This window comes from Amblyomma mixtum, chromosome 3, assembly GCF_055824585.1.
Source record: "Amblyomma mixtum isolate Tamu chromosome 3, ASM5582458v1, whole genome shotgun sequence".
Taxonomy (NCBI): Eukaryota; Metazoa; Arthropoda; class Arachnida; order Ixodida; family Ixodidae; genus Amblyomma; species Amblyomma mixtum.
This window is the reverse complement of record NC_143014.1, coordinates 197,511,041-197,531,223: the sequence shown is the minus strand read 5'-3', so window position 1 is coordinate 197,531,223 and position 20,183 is coordinate 197,511,041. Positions and strand designations below refer to the sequence as shown.

At 48.9% G+C, this 20,183-nt stretch overlaps 1 protein-coding gene across 1 annotated transcript in view; it reads right to left on the bottom strand.

Moving 5' to 3' along the window:
* Positions 1-13,349: 13,349 nt before the first annotated feature.
* The window catches only part of Oseg2 (intraflagellar transport protein Oseg2), a 64,840-nt gene continuing 58,006 nt past the window's right edge, over positions 13,350-20,183 (bottom strand). Inside the window, exons 41-43 of the mRNA XM_089577301.1 lie at positions 18,962-19,115; positions 16,136-16,227; positions 13,350-13,668 (exon numbers count right to left, since the gene is read on the bottom strand). Coding sequence (XP_089433427.1) covers positions 13,579-13,668; positions 16,136-16,227; positions 18,962-19,115 — 336 coding nt within the window. The 3' untranslated portion in view covers positions 13,350-13,578. The remainder of the gene's footprint in view (positions 13,669-16,135; positions 16,228-18,961; positions 19,116-20,183) is intronic.

The window sequence follows — 20,183 nt, the reverse complement described above, 5'->3', positions numbered from 1 at the left end:
TGCTGCAAGCTCTCTAACTTGACTAGTAAGTTTATGCTGCTCGGAAGGCTGAATCGTATTACACCATCTTGAATATTACGCGGGAAACGATTGGTATGATACAATTTTTTCCGACGAGCGGTGCCGGCAACCACGACGTCGACGGCTTTTCGACCGAACGAGCTGTATACGCTGGTGCCTAAACGACTGTGTGCGGGATACTGAAAACAGCGCCATACAACTATACAGATAAGAGGTCGCGCTCATATTCTCAACCACAACATATCGCATTAACAGCTGCCGCTGAATATCGCGTTGACACGTGGTGGCCATCATGTTAATTGTTTTTTAACCTTAACTCCAGAGTAAGAGGTGTGCAGGTGTGAGGCATCACACGCGGCCGTGGAGTGCTAGCCTTTGGTCGCTAGGATGCAGATGAGCAGTGGAAGTAGAAATTAAAACACGGCCGAGGCACTCACGCGTGTTTTACATCATGGCGGAGGGTCGCGAGTGTGGGAAAGCAACTGGTTGAAGCAGCAGTGTGTCAAGTTTGTTCGGTCGTGGGCTTGCATCGCCTCCCCCACCCCCATTATGCTTAGAAACTTGCAGTAGTCAATACACTAGATCAGTTAAAACATTGTAGACTAATCCAGGCTACGACCCGAAATAATTTTATTTATTAATGCTTCTGGGATTTTTCGCTCACGGTCAATGCCGCCGACGCCGACACCGGCTTTTCTGCGACACGGGGCCCTTAACGTCATCGCGTTAATGGACGCATCCCCCCCCCCCCCTTTTCTTACTTGTTAGCCACTGACGACCACCACCTCGAAACCGTCGGTAAGTTTGTGACGATGAATCATGAAAGATAAACTACTTTTGTCTGTAGTAACTATAGAGAATAAGAGCTGACCGTGTACATCTGTGCCCCACTGCCCAGGTGAAGCGGAACGACATCACAAGCAGTCATAAGGTACGTTTGAGGAGGCGGGCGCACATGCGCGCTTCTAAGGATGATACGTGCATCCAACCGCGACCAGACGATGCAATCTAAGGCTTCACGACAGCTCGTCTGGCCAGGTACAGGTAGTAGGCTCACGCGGAAGGAAAAAGGAGCGCCGACCAAAGCTTGCTGTTAAAATGTTAGACGTTTCGTCTACCGTAAGGAAGCCTTGTCCACACGCGCCTTGACTCACGTTTGTATTGCCGTCAAATGTGCGTGCACGTATTCCCATCTCTCTTCTCACCACGTCGTCACCCATCACGACCCTCTTTCTTCTCCTCTTCCCCTTCCCCAGTGCAGAGAACAGATATCCATCTTTCCGGCCGACCTCTTTGCCTTTCTTTTCATTAAACTTATCTCTTCTTCTCTTTTTAACACCTGAAGGAATCGCTTCGTAAAATGTGCACTTCCCAAAATTTATTCCACTCAGTTTAGAGCGCTCTGGCGAATCGCGCTGGGAGCGCGTGTTCGCCGACATGTATGGCCCTGTCACCAAAACTTGGTGCATCAGCAGTGACCACTGCGTGCGCTAAGCTGCACTGGTAAACCCGCTACAGATACCCTCGCAGCATCCGTGCATTCCACTCCATCCTCATCCTATTCCTGTTCCAAATTCCAGCTTGAAATAATCCCCTATCTCGTAATGCGGACTCATTCCGAGGTCCATACTTAATGATTCTTACTTTTCAGTCAGATAATCCCGCGTCGGCGTTGTCGTTGTGAGCGAAAAATCTCCGGGCATGGCTCTGGAAGGTGGTCCCCAGAGAGCAACCTAGGAGGCAGGGGGGCCACCTAGGTCACGTGACCTTGCGGCGTCATCACAACCTGCCCATCGGGTAGTACGAAAACTGGTCACCGTGGCAGGTGGCAGTCAAATTATTGATTGGTCGCTTGGGAAGAGCAACCTGGGCCCCACAAGTCCCACCGCTGGGGGCACCTGCAATCACAGGGCAGTTGTGCATCGCTTAACCGCTGCACCACTGCGCCAGGAGGAGTATGAGGACTCATCTAGGAATGTGAAATAGAGAATGATGTTCTGCATATATAGGACTTAACCCATTACGCTATTGCGTCATACCCTTAAGACGGAGCTGATTTATCCCCTTCAATTATTCCCCCTCCGTATTATGGCTGCTGTTCCAACGTCGCAGGTTCTAGCTGGTTGGGCGCCAACGCGGTCGTTACCGGTATGAGCGGCGGCCGGACCGCGGTGGTGTGCTACTGGAACTCGTCCAGCCTTCTGAGGGCCGCGCCCAAAGACTACGACCTGAGCAAGCTGTGCGCCCCCTGTTTCACGCACCTCGTCTACATGGGCGCGCGCGAGGACCCTAACGGACTCCGGTTGCAGTTCCAAGAGGACGACACCGGTATATGCAATCGTATTTTCTGCGCCTGCGTAAAAGCAGGCATAGCGAGACTTCGGTTCAATGCCATAGACTACCAACAAGCGATGAGCAATACAAATGCGCAGCTGCCTGGCCACACGAAACTATTCGACTTGATGCGTTCAAGTAGCTCATGCCACCAAAATCAGTGCTGTCTGTTTTATTAATGCGAAAGCATTCATAGGCTATGTCGGCGAGGTCGTGTCCGCAAAAGGCGTCCGAAAAACGTGTCCGCAGCAGTAGTGACGTTATCAGAAGAGGTAGCATCAAACGAAGGGTTGTAATCGAAAGAGGATGATGCGCGAATGCTATAAAAAAAAGAAAACATTGTGATAGGAGGATTAGGCATTTATAAGAGCCACAAATGTCGAAAAAATTGGCAGTGGTTTTGCCCTGGTTAAACCTGGAGGATTGCGAAAGCAACGAGGAGAGAGAGAGGCGATGGAGAGCGCGCGGCAGCGGCGGCGGCCCTGGAACTCTAGCTATGCGCCGCTACTGCGCATGCGCAACTGGCGAGTGCGGCGGCGGCACCTCTGAGTCAGCCGCGCAGCGACGGCGGCGGTGCACCAGCTGTGCGCCGTGTGACGGCACTGCTCCTCGCGCATGCGCAGGATGTCCTTCCCTCTGCTCCGCGAAATGGCTCGGCTACTAGCGTAGTGTTGCTTTCGCAACAAAAACGTCGAAATAGCGCGGACATCGATATAGTGAGTGGATGGAAAACAGCCGTGGATGGCAAAATAGTGGAAAATAGGCAAATGAAGGAAAATGAAGTATGAAATCAATTGAAATGTATTTGAAGAGTGATAATTTTCTGAAGAAAAAGGTTTCATTGACATAGAATAATTAGTTAATTAATTATGAGTAAAAACCATTGGATGGTTGAATAGGCTGGATGGGGATATAGTAAGTGGACGGGAAAGCAACCATGGCGCCGAATTTCAAAAACCAAAATGGTTGATTGAGATAAAAGAAGGTATAATCAGAGTAAATAATTCGATCTTTAATTAAGTCATAAGATAATTACGCTAATTCAGTAGTTAGGTTAATGAACATAGGGAAAGAAAATGATAAAGAGAGGCGACGAGTGCCGAGGAGGCGTCAATGCTTTTGCATTCTCCCAATGCGGGTCGCCGCAGTGTTCTCTAATTTTTTTAGGTAGTTTTATGTACCATGATTCCCATGGTGGATGAACTCTTCCCTTAATGGTTGCTCCTGAAGAGCGGAGTGCCAGATCTCCATCCGTATAATATTCTTGAGACAAAACCTTGTATCTTACTTGACAGCACCGGGTTGTAAAGGACCAGAGCTCGCTACGTCCATACGCACAACGAGTTGAGTCGGTGATTGTTTAGGTAGCTTTATGTACCGTCATTTTCATGGTGGATTAACTCTTCCCATAATGGCTGCTCCTGAAGATCGGAATGCCAGATCTCCCTCCGTATAATATTCTTGAGTCAAAACCTTATATCTTACTTGACAGCACCGAGTTGTAAAGGACCAGAGCTCGCTACGTCCATACGCACAACGAGTTGAGTCGGTGATTGTTAAGGTAGCTTTATGTACCGTCATTTTCATGGTGGATTAACTCTTCCCATAATGGCTGCTCCTGAAGATCGGAATGCCAGATCTCCCTCCGTATAATATTCTTGAGTCAAAACCTTATATCTTACTTGACAGCACCGAGTTGTAAAGGACCAGAGCTCGCTACGTCCATACGCACAACGAGTTGAGTCGGTGATTGTTAAGGTAGCTTTATGTACCGTCATTTTCATGGTGGATTAACTCTCCCATAATGGCTGCTCCTGAAGATCGGAATGCCAGATCTTCCTCCGCATAATATTCTTGAGACAAAACCTTGTATCTTACTTGACAGCACCGGGTTGTAAAAGACCAGAGCTCGCTACGTCCATACGCACAACGAGTTGAGTCGGTGATTGTTTAGGTAGGTTTATGTACCGTCATTTCATGGTGGATTAACTCTTCCCATAATGGCTGCTCCTGATGATCTTAATGCCAGATATCCCTCTGTAGAGTATTCTTGTGAGAAAACTATGCATCTTACTTGACAGCGCCGGGTTGCAAATGACCACAGTTTGCCACTTCGAAAAGCGCGGCGAGTTGAGTCAGTAAAATTCATATTCTTTATTCAGTCCGGGTTTATTGTCCGGCAGTAACTAGATAATTTTTTTCTGTAAGCATGAATTGCATGCTTTGAAGTACAGGTGTTGCGCTGTCTACTATAGGATATGGATGATGGGGGAATTGGAATAGGTCTCGAACCAGTCGTGCCAAACCACAACACAAAGCACGTCTGCCCCCGACTTTGTTGTAGCGCATAACGAGCCAGAGACAAACCGCTTATGATAAACGCTGACAAGTCAACGACAGGGGCCCTTAAGCTTACTCTGTCTCGAGCCTAACTGAAGCTGTTTCAGGTTCTCGCAACCGACAAAAACACACCCATAACATCTGCGAAGCTGCTTATGGAATAGAGTCCGCGCCCTGGACCACCGAACTTCCGGCGCCCTCACCGTTCTTTTTTACATGCGTCCTGCGTCTGTTCGCTGTTTAGCCGCAAGCTGGGGCGCCCACAAACGCAATTTTTTGACATTTCAGTCACTACGACGCCCGTGGGCCCGTGTACTGTGCTATGTCAGAACCCCAGTGATCGAAATTTACGGTGCCCTTTACTGCGTCGTCCCTCATAGCCTGAGTCGCTTTGGGACGTAATACCCCATAAACCTAACCTAACCTAACCTAACCTAACCTAACCACGCCCGTGGGCGTCGCGGATTGCCAGTGAGGAGGATAAGGAATCGCTGTGCTACATGCTGCCACTGGCAACCCGGTCTTCGCAGTGATAGCAGAGGCTTCGAAGTCCCGCATGGCTCCCTTCCACTCGTGGCACGCCGGTTGCTTTCATACGCGGACGAAAAGTTTTGCAAGGTTCGCGTCAGCTTTGGCGTCATGTTCTCTCTCCTGTTCCCGGGCGATGCTCACCTCACTTTGTCGACAACGGAAGTCAGAAGGATTTCGCTCTAAAAATGGGAATGTTCTCATAGTATCGAAAGCTTGGCGTCTGGCGCGCTGCTACGCAGGGCTCCAGTCCGTGCGCGACATGGACTCCGTGAAGACGAGCCACCCGCAGCTGAAGCTGGTGCTCTCTGTGCGGCTCGTGGGCTCCGGCCCGCAGAACCTGACCGAAGGCACTGACGCCGCCTCGAGGAGCGCCCTGCTTGCCGGCAGTGTGGCCCGCTGGCTCGGAGAGTTCAATTTGGATGGCGTCGAGCTGGGCTGGGACAGGCTGCCGGCGGACCTCAAGCCCGTCTACGTCGACCTCGTCAGGATACGGCTCCACGTGTGAGCCTAATAAATATCAGCATTCACATGAACCCCAGTTTCGTAGCAGCACGACTGCGCTCAGATAGGTTGTTGATGAGTTATTACGGCAAGACCCACCAGTACACGCCACCCCCTGCCGCACGTGTCATGTTCGCAGTGGTTCGTCATAGTACCGTTGGGCGCCGCTTTGCGTGCGACGGTTTCGAAAGGAGCGCGCGATGGGCATTTTTTTTTTTTTTAACACCAGCGCCTAGAGTAATCGCGCTCTCGAAATTGTAGAAATTGGCATAGTTGCAATAGCAAGCAGCTACAAATCTCTTAATCGCAACCACGTGCTTAACTGTAATATTTGGTTTGGTTTATTAAGGTTTAACGTCCCAAAGCGACTCAGGCTACGAGGGACGCCGTAGTGGAGGGCTCCGGAAATTTGCACCACCTGGGCTTCTTTAACGTGCACTGACATCATACAGTACACGGACCTCTAGAATTTCGCCTTCATCGAAGTTCTACTGCCGCAGCCGGGATCGAACCCGCGTCTTTCGGATCAGCAGCCGAGCGCCACCCTCCTTCTTCCTCCATCCGAGCTTCTTCCTCTTTTGTAGTTATTTCGTGATGAATAAGTAGGCGCAAACGTTACGAAGACACAGAAGACCACAGGACAGGCGCCGTTTTCACAACTGGTTTATTGGGAAGGAAACGAACTCTTACAGGGGCTCTGAAAGGGGTGCTTAATAAAGTTACCGTATGCCTGGGATGTTAAAACACGCCGCTGCACGAATATTGTGCAGGAAGAACTTTTTTAGTGCGCTTAGTAGTAGCTGAGTTAGCTGTAACCAAATTTAAATTTCAGCCTCTTCACGCCTTTCCCTCTCCTCTCAACACTTTTTACACGTTGGAAGGTAGGCGCTCCTCCGCCGGCCCAACCTCAGGGAGCGGAGCTTCCTGACTCACCGGAGCTACGCGGCTTATTGGCCGCAGCCGTGGTAGCTGCCTGACGTCCGAAATAATCTAACCAATAGCCATCTCTCAACTTGCATACGCAGGTGCGAGCGACGGATGAGAGTACGATCACAAAAAAGTCGTCGGGAAGGGCTCGGCAACTTTCGTGCGTGATTGTCGGTTCTCTGCTGCGTGTAGAAGCGTATTCTTATCCATTTTGTGAGAAACCTTTCCCTTATGCCCTTTTATTGTCAGACTCTTAACAATCGCGGTCTACTTCCTTGCGAGACGAGCATACTATACCACCTGAGATTTCAAGGCGGGCTTTGAGTTTGAAACGCCGCAAAAAAAGCTCGTCGTGACTTCCCATCTAGTCAAACCTTCAGGGTGCAGATATATTGAGGGAATGGTGTGTTCCGTCATGGAAACTTAAAGCTTCTTCCTAGGGATTCATTAACCGTAGCTGCATGCATGCCGAGGCAAGTACGCTTCTTTAACCGCCTAGAAGCCGGTTGTGGCGGCTTCTAAATGTCAGATTTCGTAATGAACGAGGTGATTTTACGAAGTAGATGGAAGGCTGCGGAGCTCAGTAGGTGTTTGAATTACTTCTGAAAATGCCAATCAGTCAATCTTTCATCCTTAGCACTACTGTTAAATGAAACCAATGGAAAATCTCCTTAGTAGAGTGCCCTTCTTCTGCAGTCGGTGCTACGAGGTGAACACTAAGGGTCCCACACTTCGCGAGAATTAGTGTTCTTACTGCGACTTCAGCCGCAGTTTTAGAGGTGTTCTAAGCGAAGTGTAAACGTTTTTGCGCTTCGCTTCAAATCCCCAGTAAGACAAGGAAGGTCAGCATTAACGGTCAACAGGTATGCGGCCTGTTCACTGCTGACGAAGTGGACCTGCAAAACCACTTTGCACAGCCGAATATTACCAACGTGAAGAATTTGATCAAGCCAAACTACGAGGGTCAAGGGGCCCGTCGTGTTTCTTCAGTTTTGCCCTGTGGAACCCCGGAAAGAAGGGCCTTCAGTTTAGGCCGAGATCAAAAATTCAACCCCGAGCATCCTGCCCTCTCGTACCCCAGGCGTGGAGCGCACGCGAACTTTGAAATACGTCGTCGAAATCCAAGAAGTGAGTATCAGTAGCGACCCGCTCTACAAACATTCGCGCCCAGCGCAGACGATGTAAGGAACGAGCCGGCGTGGAACAATTATGCAGCAAACTGTCACGTGACCAGGCAATGGGCGTTGCGGCAGTGAAGTGAAAACCAAGAAAACTAACGAGCTACTCTAATCTCTTTGGGCTATTTTTTTAAGCTACACTGGGCTACACTTCATGAACTCTAGTGTAGGCGATTGAAGGGCGGGGCTAAAGCTATGACGTGATGGCGCTGCGCTCGTCTGCACGATCGTCACCCATTAGCGGGACAAGGAACGTCATCGTCCTCGGGAGCAGACGACAAGCTCAACTTTTGGGACGTCGTAATATACCATAAAACACCGAGGAAGCGCGCCCATCTAAAATTTCAAAATTATTGCGAAATATCAGGGAATAGGCGCTTGGTCCAGGCGTGAAAATCCGGAACGGGGACATTGTGGAATGGGGCCTTACTTGGTCCGACGACTGATCATTAAATTCAAGATGGCGGTCTTTGGTAGGGGGGGGGGTATTACGTGAACACAGGAAATGCGAGAGGAAAAATTTGAACAGTTTATTAGACGATATGAAAAACCGAGTGATTAAAACAGGGCTAATCTTCGTCACCGAATCCTTCGAGCAACTCTTTCCTCCTTGGAACAAAATTTTAGTTCCAGGCACTGGCCCGTAAAGGCCGATTCACACGACGGTCCGTTCGCCCGCGGCCCGCTCACTACGTGTACATGCGTCAGCACATTGAGAGGCGCGCTGTCGGCCCGCGGCCTGGTCAGCGCGCCTCTCAATGTGCTGACGCATGAACACGTGATGCGCGGGCCGCGGGCGAACGAACCGCCGTGTGAATCGGCCTTAAGGGCGCCGCGATCCTCGGGCAATGGCGATCCCATTCCAGATAGGCGTTGATGGAGCATTCCGTCTTCGCCGCCGTCGAGGCAAGTGTAATGCCGCAGCACTTAAAGGATTCCCGTATTACACATTCCAATACGGCCGCCCACGCTCTGTACACGAAGTTCAGGATATCTTGCCGCGAGAGCTTCCGTGGGATCATTTTGTTGGTTTCGTTAGGAAACTGCTTGACCTTGAGCTTCGGCGCTTCATCTCAATGATGGTCACTGACTGCCGCGTTCACACCCCACCCCTATCTTCGCGGTAAATGTCGCGAAGACTCCGAACAATGGGCGCTTGATGTACCGTGACCGTGTTTTTAAGGCGAAAGCCTTTATAGGCGCATGACTCTCCAGCATGTCCGTCCGCGCGAGCTTGTCAAACATGTAGTCGACGTCATGCCAAGTCACGCGAGCTGTCAATGAAACCTAGTCCAACAGCGCGGCACCCCACATATGGCAGTATACCTTCGTTCCCCTGTATATACTGCTGTCTGGCTGGGAGGAGTTCAAGTGGGACCAGTGGGTGGTACCAGTGGTACACAGATCGTCGGTCCACCACGCGGCGCAGCCGACTTTTGACCGTGGAAGTGGTAACGAGTAATGTGAACACCTGCCAGTGCACCTTCGGTTTGCAATCTATACGATGCTCATGGAAACAGGACTTCCAGTAGATAGTGGGGCAAGCGAAGCTGAGGCACACGTGCACTCCAGCGGGGTATTAGCGGTTACCGCTCTCACTCTGCACAATTTTCGTCTATTAAAACGGTCTTTTAGCCCATGTGGGGTAAGAGAAATTCACAAGAACTCTAATTACATTGTGTTTTGCGATGCCTTTACCAGAAGCACGTCACTTCCGGTCTGGTGACGTCATTGCCCTGCAGCCAATGGAAACGCTCCGGTGGTCTCATGACGTCACTTCCCTCTAACCAGTCGGCGAATTGAGTTTGTGATGTCATCGCATTAAAAAGCCACAGACGGAAACAAAAGCCTCGGAGTTAGGCCGCGCGGAGCATCTCGCAGAGCGCTGCCCGTACGCTCTCTCTCGCACTCTCTCTCTCGATTTCGTGAGTTCGGTTGTGTGCACTCGTCTCACTGTGAGCGTGGAACTGCATCAGCGCAGCAGTAATAAAATTCAAGCCGCATGGAAGCACATGGAGTATAACTTCAGAACTTCCCTGAGTTTCTGAACCTCGCTGTTTGAAGCTGTTATGAAAGGACTCTTCAAACACATTTAGATCTGACCGCTACTCTTGTGGACGATTTAACGCTCCCTAAGCTCGGAAAGCATCCCGGCAAGTTAAGCAACCTTCGCCTGATAGCGCTTACACGTGCACATGATGTAAGCTACTATAACGGATGCTGCTACGCGGCTCTCATGGTGGCTAGAACGGTGTCACTGGTATCACCTAGCTCAGATTGGCTTTCGCCCTCACTTGGGCACTAAGGACAGGTTGGACCACCTATCAAGTATAGTGCTACTAGGAGGCAAATCTCACAGGATCCGCACGCCTCTGACCATGGACGTTCACAAGGCGTACGACTATGTCAGCCACTCGGCGATCTTGGGCATTCTACGTTGGCTTCATCTCCCACCCCGATTATGCAACTTTTTGAGTTCGTTCTTGAAAGACTGGTCCATCGCCTTCCGCATCGTCAAAGAAGTGTTGGTCACTTCACCGTAAAGGGGGGTGTACCTCAAGGATCCGTGCTGGCCCCTGTATTGTTTGACATGGCATTCCTTCCTTTGCCATGGCAACTGGCATTTCGGTTATCTTCTATTTGATGTATGCGGATGATGTAACGGTTCGGTCAGTACACACGGACTTTAGTCGCCAAGAAGTACGCCTTCAGACCGCTCTGGAGAAAATCTCTCAGTGGTGCACCAAGAATGGCCTGGCACTGTCGTTTGAACAGATGTCTGTCACAAACCAATGGGGTAGACGCCGCTTTTTGCTAACACTTATGCAGCTTTCCTTGAACGGCCAACTCCTCACTACAGCCTCGCCGATGCGGGTTCTAGGCGTCAACCTGGACAGCACTGGATCTGCAGCAGCGTCGGTTTGACCTACGCGACAGAAGGTCGCTATTATGGTGCGCCCATTTCGCCGAATCGCTCAGAAAGCAGGTGGTGCATGCTCTAATATGGCTCGCACGTTATTCCGCTCTCTGTTGCAGCCTCAGCTTGTTTTTGAAGCCAAATTACAACGCCTTACCCTAACAGGTTGGGACCACTTACAAACAGTCAACAGGGAAGCCATGCGGCTTATCACTGGTCTTCCTCACTTGACCCCCATTCACACACTGCAAGCGGAAGCTCAGCTGAATGCCATTGATGAGCTCGTGGAGCAGCGTCGTAGTGCGCGCAGCCTGAAACTACAAGCAGTCCCTGCAGCACCTCTCATAGCAAGTTACTCTGACCCTACTCATCCGCTTCTTCATGCAACACCTTCCGAACGCCCTCCTTGGCAGCGCCCCCAGGTCACCGACAACCGAACCCTAAGTGTCATGCGCAAATCTCACCGTTCAGTGAGAGAAACAGAGCCTCCTCTGCCAGCAGACTCCATAGGCGCGCTTCAACTTTACGTGGACATAAGAACAAATTATCACATTTTGCACATCATTCTCCTCTGTCCAACTCTCCCTGATGTACGCGAGACATGTTCATATGTAATGCAAGCACCGCTTCTCTCTGTGTTAGCAGAGCTCGTTGCCATTCGTGACGGACTGTACAGTTTAAAATACCGCCGACCCATCTTTTCCTATATAACGACTCCATACAAGTAGTTTCGGCTCTACGGCGAGTAATCAGTCCCCTGGACATCGTTGTCGGTGTGTGCAGCAATCATATACATGCCCTGTCCGAGTTGTGTGGGCTCGACGCATTAAGCACCATCTTGAGGAAGCGGACAACGCGTCCCATCCACTGCAAGTGGCGCCTACTTCAATTCCGCCGCTTGGATGCAACCTTTCTTGGCGGTTTAACTCGCCATGAGGAGGCGGCACTGATGAGAATTCGGGATGGGTGCTGCGTTGACGCCTGCGGTCAGGGCCTCCTCGACATCACAGACTCCTCTTCTGGGCTGCCCCTTCTGCCCCCTGCCGCTACAGAGGCGAAGTTAGCTCACTTCAAGCTAACTTGCCCCGGACTTGGAGCGGCACGCAAGCGACACCTCAGCCTTCGGGTTTACCACCCCAACCGACAACCAGACACACAAATCTGGACCCATGGACCCCAACACCGGGTCTCGTTGGCATTTATAGCCGACACAGGTCTACATATGTATATATGACTCTTTTATGCTGAAGGGCATATTTGCGCAATTAAAAATAACATGCTTTAATGACAACAACCACCCCAGGTGGGTGCCTCAGGCCACTTGAGCCCTGAGGGCCCTGCTAGGCTACTGAAAGGTGGCGACCACTGTAATGCCAACTATTTTCGTATGCATGGCCATAACATTCAGCCATAGCTCCGAGTCAGAGCTTCCTACATTACCTTAGATTGCTTTTGTTGAGCTCGCAGAGCAGCAACATGGCTCTACATGAGTTGCTGCTGTCGTTCCGCGTGCTGATGTTGCAACATCTCAAAGCGCGAGTCCGCTGCACAAGCACTTGCGTCCAAGAATCCCTCGTCTGTGATCTTCACCTGTGGCATGCACCATAAACAAATAGTTCCTGAACTCAGAATGGCTCTTTCACGAATGGACGAGCACTGAATTACTCAGGTGCCAGTTTGCACTTCTCAGCGACTAGAGTTATCAGACAAAGCATCGTGATTCCCTTCGTTAAATCATTTTGGGCGTTGTCTTGCACGTCGCTGGCCGAGAAAAACAGCTCACCTTGCGAGTTCCACAGCACGTTCAGCGTGATCCACATGCTTCAATCCTGCCATCGGCTGCGCTAGAGTAATATTCTGACGCTGTTAAACGTTTGGAAGACCGTACATTCATTATTAATCTTCTGGCTCTTCTCTTTCAGACCCGGCAGCACAGTCTCCTTTGTTGTTGTTGTTGTAGCCCTTCACAGGATGGCTACCAGAACAACAACACCCTGGGCTGTTCACCCTGGGCTGGTCTCTTTAGCCTCTTCGCTGTCGAGTGTTTCAAAAACCCCAGAAGCGTGCGCGTGTGTGAGAGAGGATAATAAACGTTACTTGCTGAGCTTTATTTAACCTTATGATCCAGAGACTCTTCCGGCAGTGCCCTGCAGAGTTCTAGCTCGAACTGCACATGCATAACCATTTCCAAGCCCTTAATCAAGCCACATTTGTGGGTGCTTGTACTGAGATCTGCCGCAGTAGCGGAAGTTAGGGCAAGCTGAGAGGATCATTGCAAAAATGCATTCTTAGTTGCAGCATTATATCTAAATTTATAGAAATAATCGCTTGTATCTCTTAAAATGAGCTATGTGTGGGTAATGAGCATATGGAGAGGTCTAACACCTTAACATGAGAAATACAATGGAAGACCGGTGTGCAAATTTTAGTTCATTTTTAAATCAAACTAAAAAATCCTGTTGAAAAAGAAGAAAGACAATGCAATGTGACCCAGCTGTTTGAAATCGAACCTTTACTAGCTAACACAAAACCTGCCAAAGTAGAAGCCTGGGCGAGTTGTTAACTCAATAAAGTTCAGTTGTAAGCCACCGCTCGTTTTGTAAGTTTCTTCCCGTCGTCCTTGTTTTGTCTGCACTGTTTTAGAATGAGAACAAAACCTGCATCCCACGAAGTGGTTTTATTCTAAGGTTGCACTGATTTACTCTTCAAAACATTTTCTGTAGATCCATATGTGCGATGTGGCAGACTCACTGGGCGAACACGAGGCCCTCTCACCTCTTGTCCATGATCTAAGCCCGTGGTAACGTTCTAATTGTGCACGGAATTTATCTACTGAAAAGAATAGCTCAGGTTTGGTGCGCCACCAGCCCATTCTGTGATGAACTTCAGGACGTCTTGACATTCGGCGCTGCGTGACAGCTGCAAGAAACAGAGTGGGACGATTTATACGCGACACTGCATTCCTTCCAGATTCCGCAAACAGATGCGCTGTATTTATTTTAATTTAGCACAAATCATTCCTCTTGTGGTCAGACTATCACGGTTTATGGTCATTCCAGCCAGAAACTGTGTGCTCACAAATACGCTGCATCCCAAGGTTAAGGGTTCGATCCTGGCCGTGGCGGCCGTATTTAGGTGGAGACGAAATAAAAAACGCATGTGTGCTGTGCGATGAGGGCGTACGTTAAGGAACCCTACGTGGTCTAAATTAATCAGTAGACCTCCATTACAGCGTCTCTCACAGCCCATATCGCTTCAGGACGCTAAACACCAAATTCACAATTCACAAATCTTCTGGAAGAATAATGACTGCCTGAATAATGAATGTGTCATATATCATCAGTTCTGCCCTTTTTGTTGGCTACTCTGCGCAAATTTAAGCGTCAGTTAGTAATCGCCTCCCCCCCCCCCCAAAAAAAAAGGGAGGGGACACTTAAGCTCCGCCTTAATTGGGTATGACGCGTTAGCGTTATGGGTTAATTCCCGAATATGCAGAAGGTAATTCTTGATTCATAGATGCCTGGGAGTCCTCGTACCCCTCCTAGCGCAGTGGTGCAGTGGTTAAGCGATGGGCCACTGCCCTGTGAAGGCAGGTGCTCCCAGCGGTGGGCCTTGTGCGGCCCAGGTTGCTTTTCCCGAGCGACCAGCCATTAATTAAACTGCCGCCTGCCACGGTGGGAAGTTTGCTCCCTATCCGGTGGTCAGGTTTTATCACGCTGCAAGGTCACATGACCTAGGTGGCCCACCTGCCTTGTAGGTTGCTCTCTGGGCAACACCTGCCAGAATCATGCTCGTGATTTTTCGCTCACAACGCCGACGCCTGATTTTCTGGGCAACGGGGCCTTTAAAGCTACTGCGTTAACACGGAAAGGAGCATTGGACTATTAGTTTTGAAGAAGTTCTACCTCTACAGCAGCCCCTTCCTATATGATAGAGAAAAGAGTGCTTGATCGGCGTCGTATATGATAAGCTGAATAGGTTTCATGCGTTCAGCTTACAGAGATTACAACGAAACAGCACACACTAACTAGAACAGCATATACGTAAAGGCAGAGCGACGAAAACAAAAGAAACAGCACGCAAAAATGCTGCATCGTGGCCGAACGGCACTGCAATGGCAGAAACGGAAGCAAGACAAGATAGGGAAGAAGGAATTCTCACTGCGCCATTAACTAGAGCCTTGCGAGCAGGTCAGTTCAACATAACTAACACGTAGGACAAAGGCGCTCGCACCGGACGAAAGCTAAGCTCCAACCGATAGTTCCCTTTGTCCGCGTTTGGGCGCAGTCACTGTTTCCGACCAAGGAGCAGTTAAGCGAGTCCAGGAAAAGAGTTTCAAAGCGGCGCATCAAAAGCAGGTAAGAGAAAAAGCACCAAGGAAAACAAAAAAATTCAAAAGAAAACAGTTAACTGATATAAGATCTTCCAGACTTTTTTTTGTTTTGCTTTTAGCTGTCGTGGGCACAATCCGTGCGAAGTACGTGTCAAACCAAAAACAAGCCAGAAAGCATGCAAAAGGCGGCAGAAAAAAAAAGGAAAGAGGGAAACCCACGCAGAAACTCAGCGCACGTGTCAGGCTCTAGAAGTACTTTGGTTTGGGCTTGTTGGTTCGTAGCCATATTGGAAACAAAGGCACAAATGGGACGAGGACAAGAAGGAACGTGAAGCAACAGGAGAGGCGTCATGCATCTCTTTGGGTGGCAGTACTTGGGGAGCAGCAGTCACGCATTTGTGGCCTTCATTCTGCATTGAAAGGGCCTCGAAAATCCCCTGAAATCGAAACCGCGGGGCTGAGGAGCGCGAGCAGCCGCACCCACTTGCTCTCGCAGCCTGCGGAGGGCGTGTCTATAGAGTGATCTCTTCTCCACACGCCGCTCCCCCGCTCTGGATCTCCTAGAGTGGCACTGCCTTCTCGCACATGAACTGGCGGCATCGGTGTGTAACTGGCCCGCTGTCACAAAGCAGCAGAACAGGTGCGATTACATACAGAGAGCGTTATCAATATCAACCAGTGTCAGACTGAGGTCGACAATTGTTTGGCCATCAAGAACGTGTAAAGCCTTCCTCGGCGGCGACGAAATGGCAACAGGAGCTGCACCGAATGAGTGAAAGCGTACCAACTTTGCGCACTGCCGCAAGGCGAACAAGCAGCGCGATATGGCCGGCTCTGATCTTTTCTTTTTCTTTTCATGAAGGATTTTTCGTTATTATCACGTTTGCAATCAAACGTGTCGGTGTATGCGGCGATGTCAAGAACAGTTTCGTTTCGTTTGGTATATCTACTATTACTTCATGGAACGTTTCGCTGTAATTACGCTTAGCTGTACCTGTAAAATGACGAATGCATAAAAGGGCAGGCCATTCTTGTGCTTCCGTTGTCACTCACTTTTGTGGCCAGAAGAAATTTGTTCCAGTCGTCTTTGTTGCAAACTATCCCTGGTTTTTGGAACTGCAGCTTGTTTTGCAACACAGGGTACCCTGAAACACATAAAATAATCGATAGGAATTAAGCGATGCTCTTTTAGGAAGCCCTTTCCAGTAGAAAGAGAAGAGGACTTCACGTAAGCATTGTGAAGCATGCCACAGGAACGGTTTGCATAACGCCACATTAATCTGATGTTTAGGGAAAACCCGCAAGGTGGAGTAAATTTGTAATAAGGGAGTAATTACTTATTAGCATCCACCTAAGCGCAACCATACGGCTACAAAAGAAAGCTATAAAGCTTTCATCCAAACTTTGTAGTTGGAACAAACATTTGTCCTGGTCCAGGGATTGAAACCGGAACTACCGCCTGTTAGGGGGCAGTCGCTCTACCAACAGCGCTAACTAGGGCGGCTAGCAGAGGGTGAGAGCTAATTCATCGACAAATAGGAGTGCGTTTTATAAGGGAGTAATTACTCGTAGTCCACCTGAGCGTAGCCATGCGGCTAAAAACACTGTTCCCACTTCAAATTGTTTATAAATTCGGCCTCGACCTGTCATCTGCAGCGGCTCTGGTTAGCACAGTTGGTCGAGTGACTTCCCCGGACAGGTGGTTGTTCCGGGTTCGATCTCCGGATCGGGACGAATTCTTAAAATACGAAGTTTCTGTGAAAGCTGTATAGCTTTTCTTTGTAGCCTTATAACTGAGTTTGGGCGGATTATAATGAATAATTACTCCTTTATTATAACGCCACAATTCTGCAACCAGCCGAAATCAAGAAATCTGTTTAAAACGTTTACTACAAGCCTACAATCTGCTCAAAAATTCGGCAATAAACGGTCAATAATTAGCGTTTAATTATTGCAGGTGCGGTAACAGAGCTAAACGCAATTGTTTGTCTTCACTGTTTGCAATCACAGCGATTGGGTACGAAGCAGCATGTTTTCTTTACCCCCTCCCCTCCCCTTTTATTTAGTGCAGCCGTTTTTATTCTCACAGTAGAGCTGCACCCGGAGATGGCGCTAAACTCTACGACCTGAAAAAAAAAACACAAAAGAAACATGATACACGTTACTGGTTGTGAATAAATCACAAAATTTGAATGGCTGAATAACGACGTTTGTTACTCGTTTCTCGCGGTTACGGGGAAGCGCTGTGGATGTTTTGACCGTGCCTTTTTTGCAAGACACTGATAAATGCGATGCACTGTTTTAGTGTAAGCTTTAGTAGCAGTTAGGTGCGAAATTCTTTCGAAATCCTCCAAAACATGTACTGAAAAAGGACATAATTGTTGAAACATTGTTTCATTTTGAGGGTGTACGTTACTTTTTCAAACGTATCGACATTTGTGTCGCATTATAAGTGTTTTGCAGGAAATAATGTGCGCGCCTTGAAAAGATGCGCTGCACATACCCTATTTACTCGCACAATGGACGAACCTTTCTTAAAAAAAAAGAAAATTTGGGAGGATGCGTTCATTATCAGAGGTAAAATATTCAGTAAACATAATGTGAGTATACTGATAGCAGAAATACTTCATGCGGTGATATTCACCTTTAAAATAAAACAAAATACACTCTTCAGCACTCCCTTCGTGCTCGGGAGCATCGTGAAACAACTTTTATCCTAAACCCGCTTGTATATCTCGTGTAGCGGCCCGCACTGCTTCTAAAGAGAGCCAAATCGGAGCCCACTATAGAACAACTCACAGCATTAGGTGCGAAGCCCCGCCGCAGCAAGTTGTTATGATCCTTATTATGGCAGATTGAACAAAGAACATATCGAACCATTTGTAGTTAGAAGCGGTTTCAATTGGTTCTCAGACTCCTCGCGGAACATTCTTATTGGCTGTTCGTACCGTAGGATACGGTGCACAAGTATTGACATTCGACGGATAGAACTTCATGTCATTGCGTAGTTGTTTCTGCGTTCAAAAGAGGGACGTTCGAAGTCCTATCATAATCAGCACACTGTGCGCCAAAAGAAAGGAGAGTGTTTAATACGCGAGAAGAAAAAAAATTGTGCTTTTTGTCAGCCGAAGTCGGGGATGCGTTCATTACGCGAGCACGTTCATTAGGCAAGTAAATACGGTAAATATTGCACACTGAGGCTCACGTGATATGTATGTAGCAGAATGGCGCGTAATTAGCCCGTGAAATCTTTTTAACAGGCTTCAAAGACCTTAGACACTTGTTGGCCCTGGATGCTTCGTCAGCAGCTAGCTACGTTCGAATGTCTCTTAGGCACATCAAACAACACAATTAAACGCTATAAAAATCGAAAAAATTATTTCTTTGCGTCTATAAATATTGCACCTGGTAATTGCTCTGTTCCAAGACAGCAAGACGTTTCAGCCGCTCTCCCCTGGAAAACAGCCCTGACTTGTTCAGTTTCTCTACTCGAACAGTGATAGGCGGCTGCAGTTCAAGCACTGATCGTTTATGAGATTTTGACGTGTTAAGTCGTCTGCTGGCAGCATTGAAATTCTGGAATGAGAGTTTTCATGCGTTGACGAGCCCGCCTTACTAGGATTTTTGCTCGCAGCTCGTGGGTTTCATGGCTGTATGTTGGTAGGTTTTTTTTTTTTCTGCGTATCCGAAATTCGTTGTATGCATGAATCCTGTGGACGCGGGCTGTAGTAATCCACATGGCTCGTGGCTAGTGTAAAGTTAGTGGGACAATAGCGAGCACTCATCACACCACCGTGTCTCGCCGTCGCCCGTTTCTCCAGCACGCTTCTCCGTCGAGACATATACAGACGCGCGACGAACACGGAGAGGCGTGCGTACCGGTGATGAGGCAGGGCAGTGCGCGCAAGGTTCCCTTCGGGCCCTGGAGCGAAGCTTCGTAGAACCCCTGTTCGTCCGTGGGCAGCGCCTGCTCCACGCTCTGGTTCATGCTGACGGCCAGCACCCACTCCTTGACCTCCTCGTGCTGCGCCTCCTGCGGGGTGGCGACCGCGGCCATGGTTTAAGACTCCCTCGGTGAACACCGAGGACAGCTCGCTTGCTCATGCGCATGGCCATGTAGTAGCCATGCGCACCTGAGTATGCGTAGAACAACGTACACCTCATGTGGGAAAAAGCAGCTCTCACGAAGACGAAAACAAGCCGGAGACTGCCCGACAGACGAGTAACTGGTCACATAATGGATTCTGTTTGTTCGCAGTCACGCTTAATGTGACCTGCAACACGCGTGCCTGGAGCGATGGGAGTCCATTTTGCGAGGCAAAGAGCACCAGATGGGGCAGAAAAGTGATACAGTTGGCAGCAGACCGAAAGAGAAGGACTCCATAAATAAGCCGTTGCGTGTTTGGTGCATATGACTGTGCGTTTAGTGCTGCAAAGCATTGCGCGCGACGGGGCCACCGTCATCGCTTTGCGGGTTGTGATGAGCGCAATTTTACATATATACTTTACGTGATTTATACTCGCAACAACTCTGCGGCATTGAATTGATGACTTCCAAGCAGAAAATAATGATATTTTTTTTTATTTCTGCGGCGCTTGTAATCGCACCCCGATCAACTACGCCACGGGTGAATCCGATTGAGTAAGTTGTGCACGCATGGGGCCCACAGTGGTACTCCTTTTTCGTTAGCATGCGAGGGAAAGCATTGGAGAGCCGGATAAGCCGCGTATACGCTGTCATTTCTTTCGAACGAACGGGGCGCCTTCGTTTGAAACACGTCTTACCTGATGTCGACTGCAATTAATGGAATGAGGAGTACAAAAAATAAGATAGCACGTTAATTCTATATCTATTCGTAACATATGTTGCGAACAGCTATAGAATATATCTGCGGCGAATATACGTACCAGCTAGTTTTACCATCCTTTCCTTCAATTTTTAAGCGTCGTTTTTTGTTGTTATGACGTCCAAGATATAAACAGACGATTCTATATTTTCGATGGAGTCAGCCTTGTTCTTTTTTACTTAAATTTATTTTGGCGCCTGTGTTGTTGTGTCACGTCCTTGTCTTTTGCGCTGTTTCCTTCACTTGACTTCAAG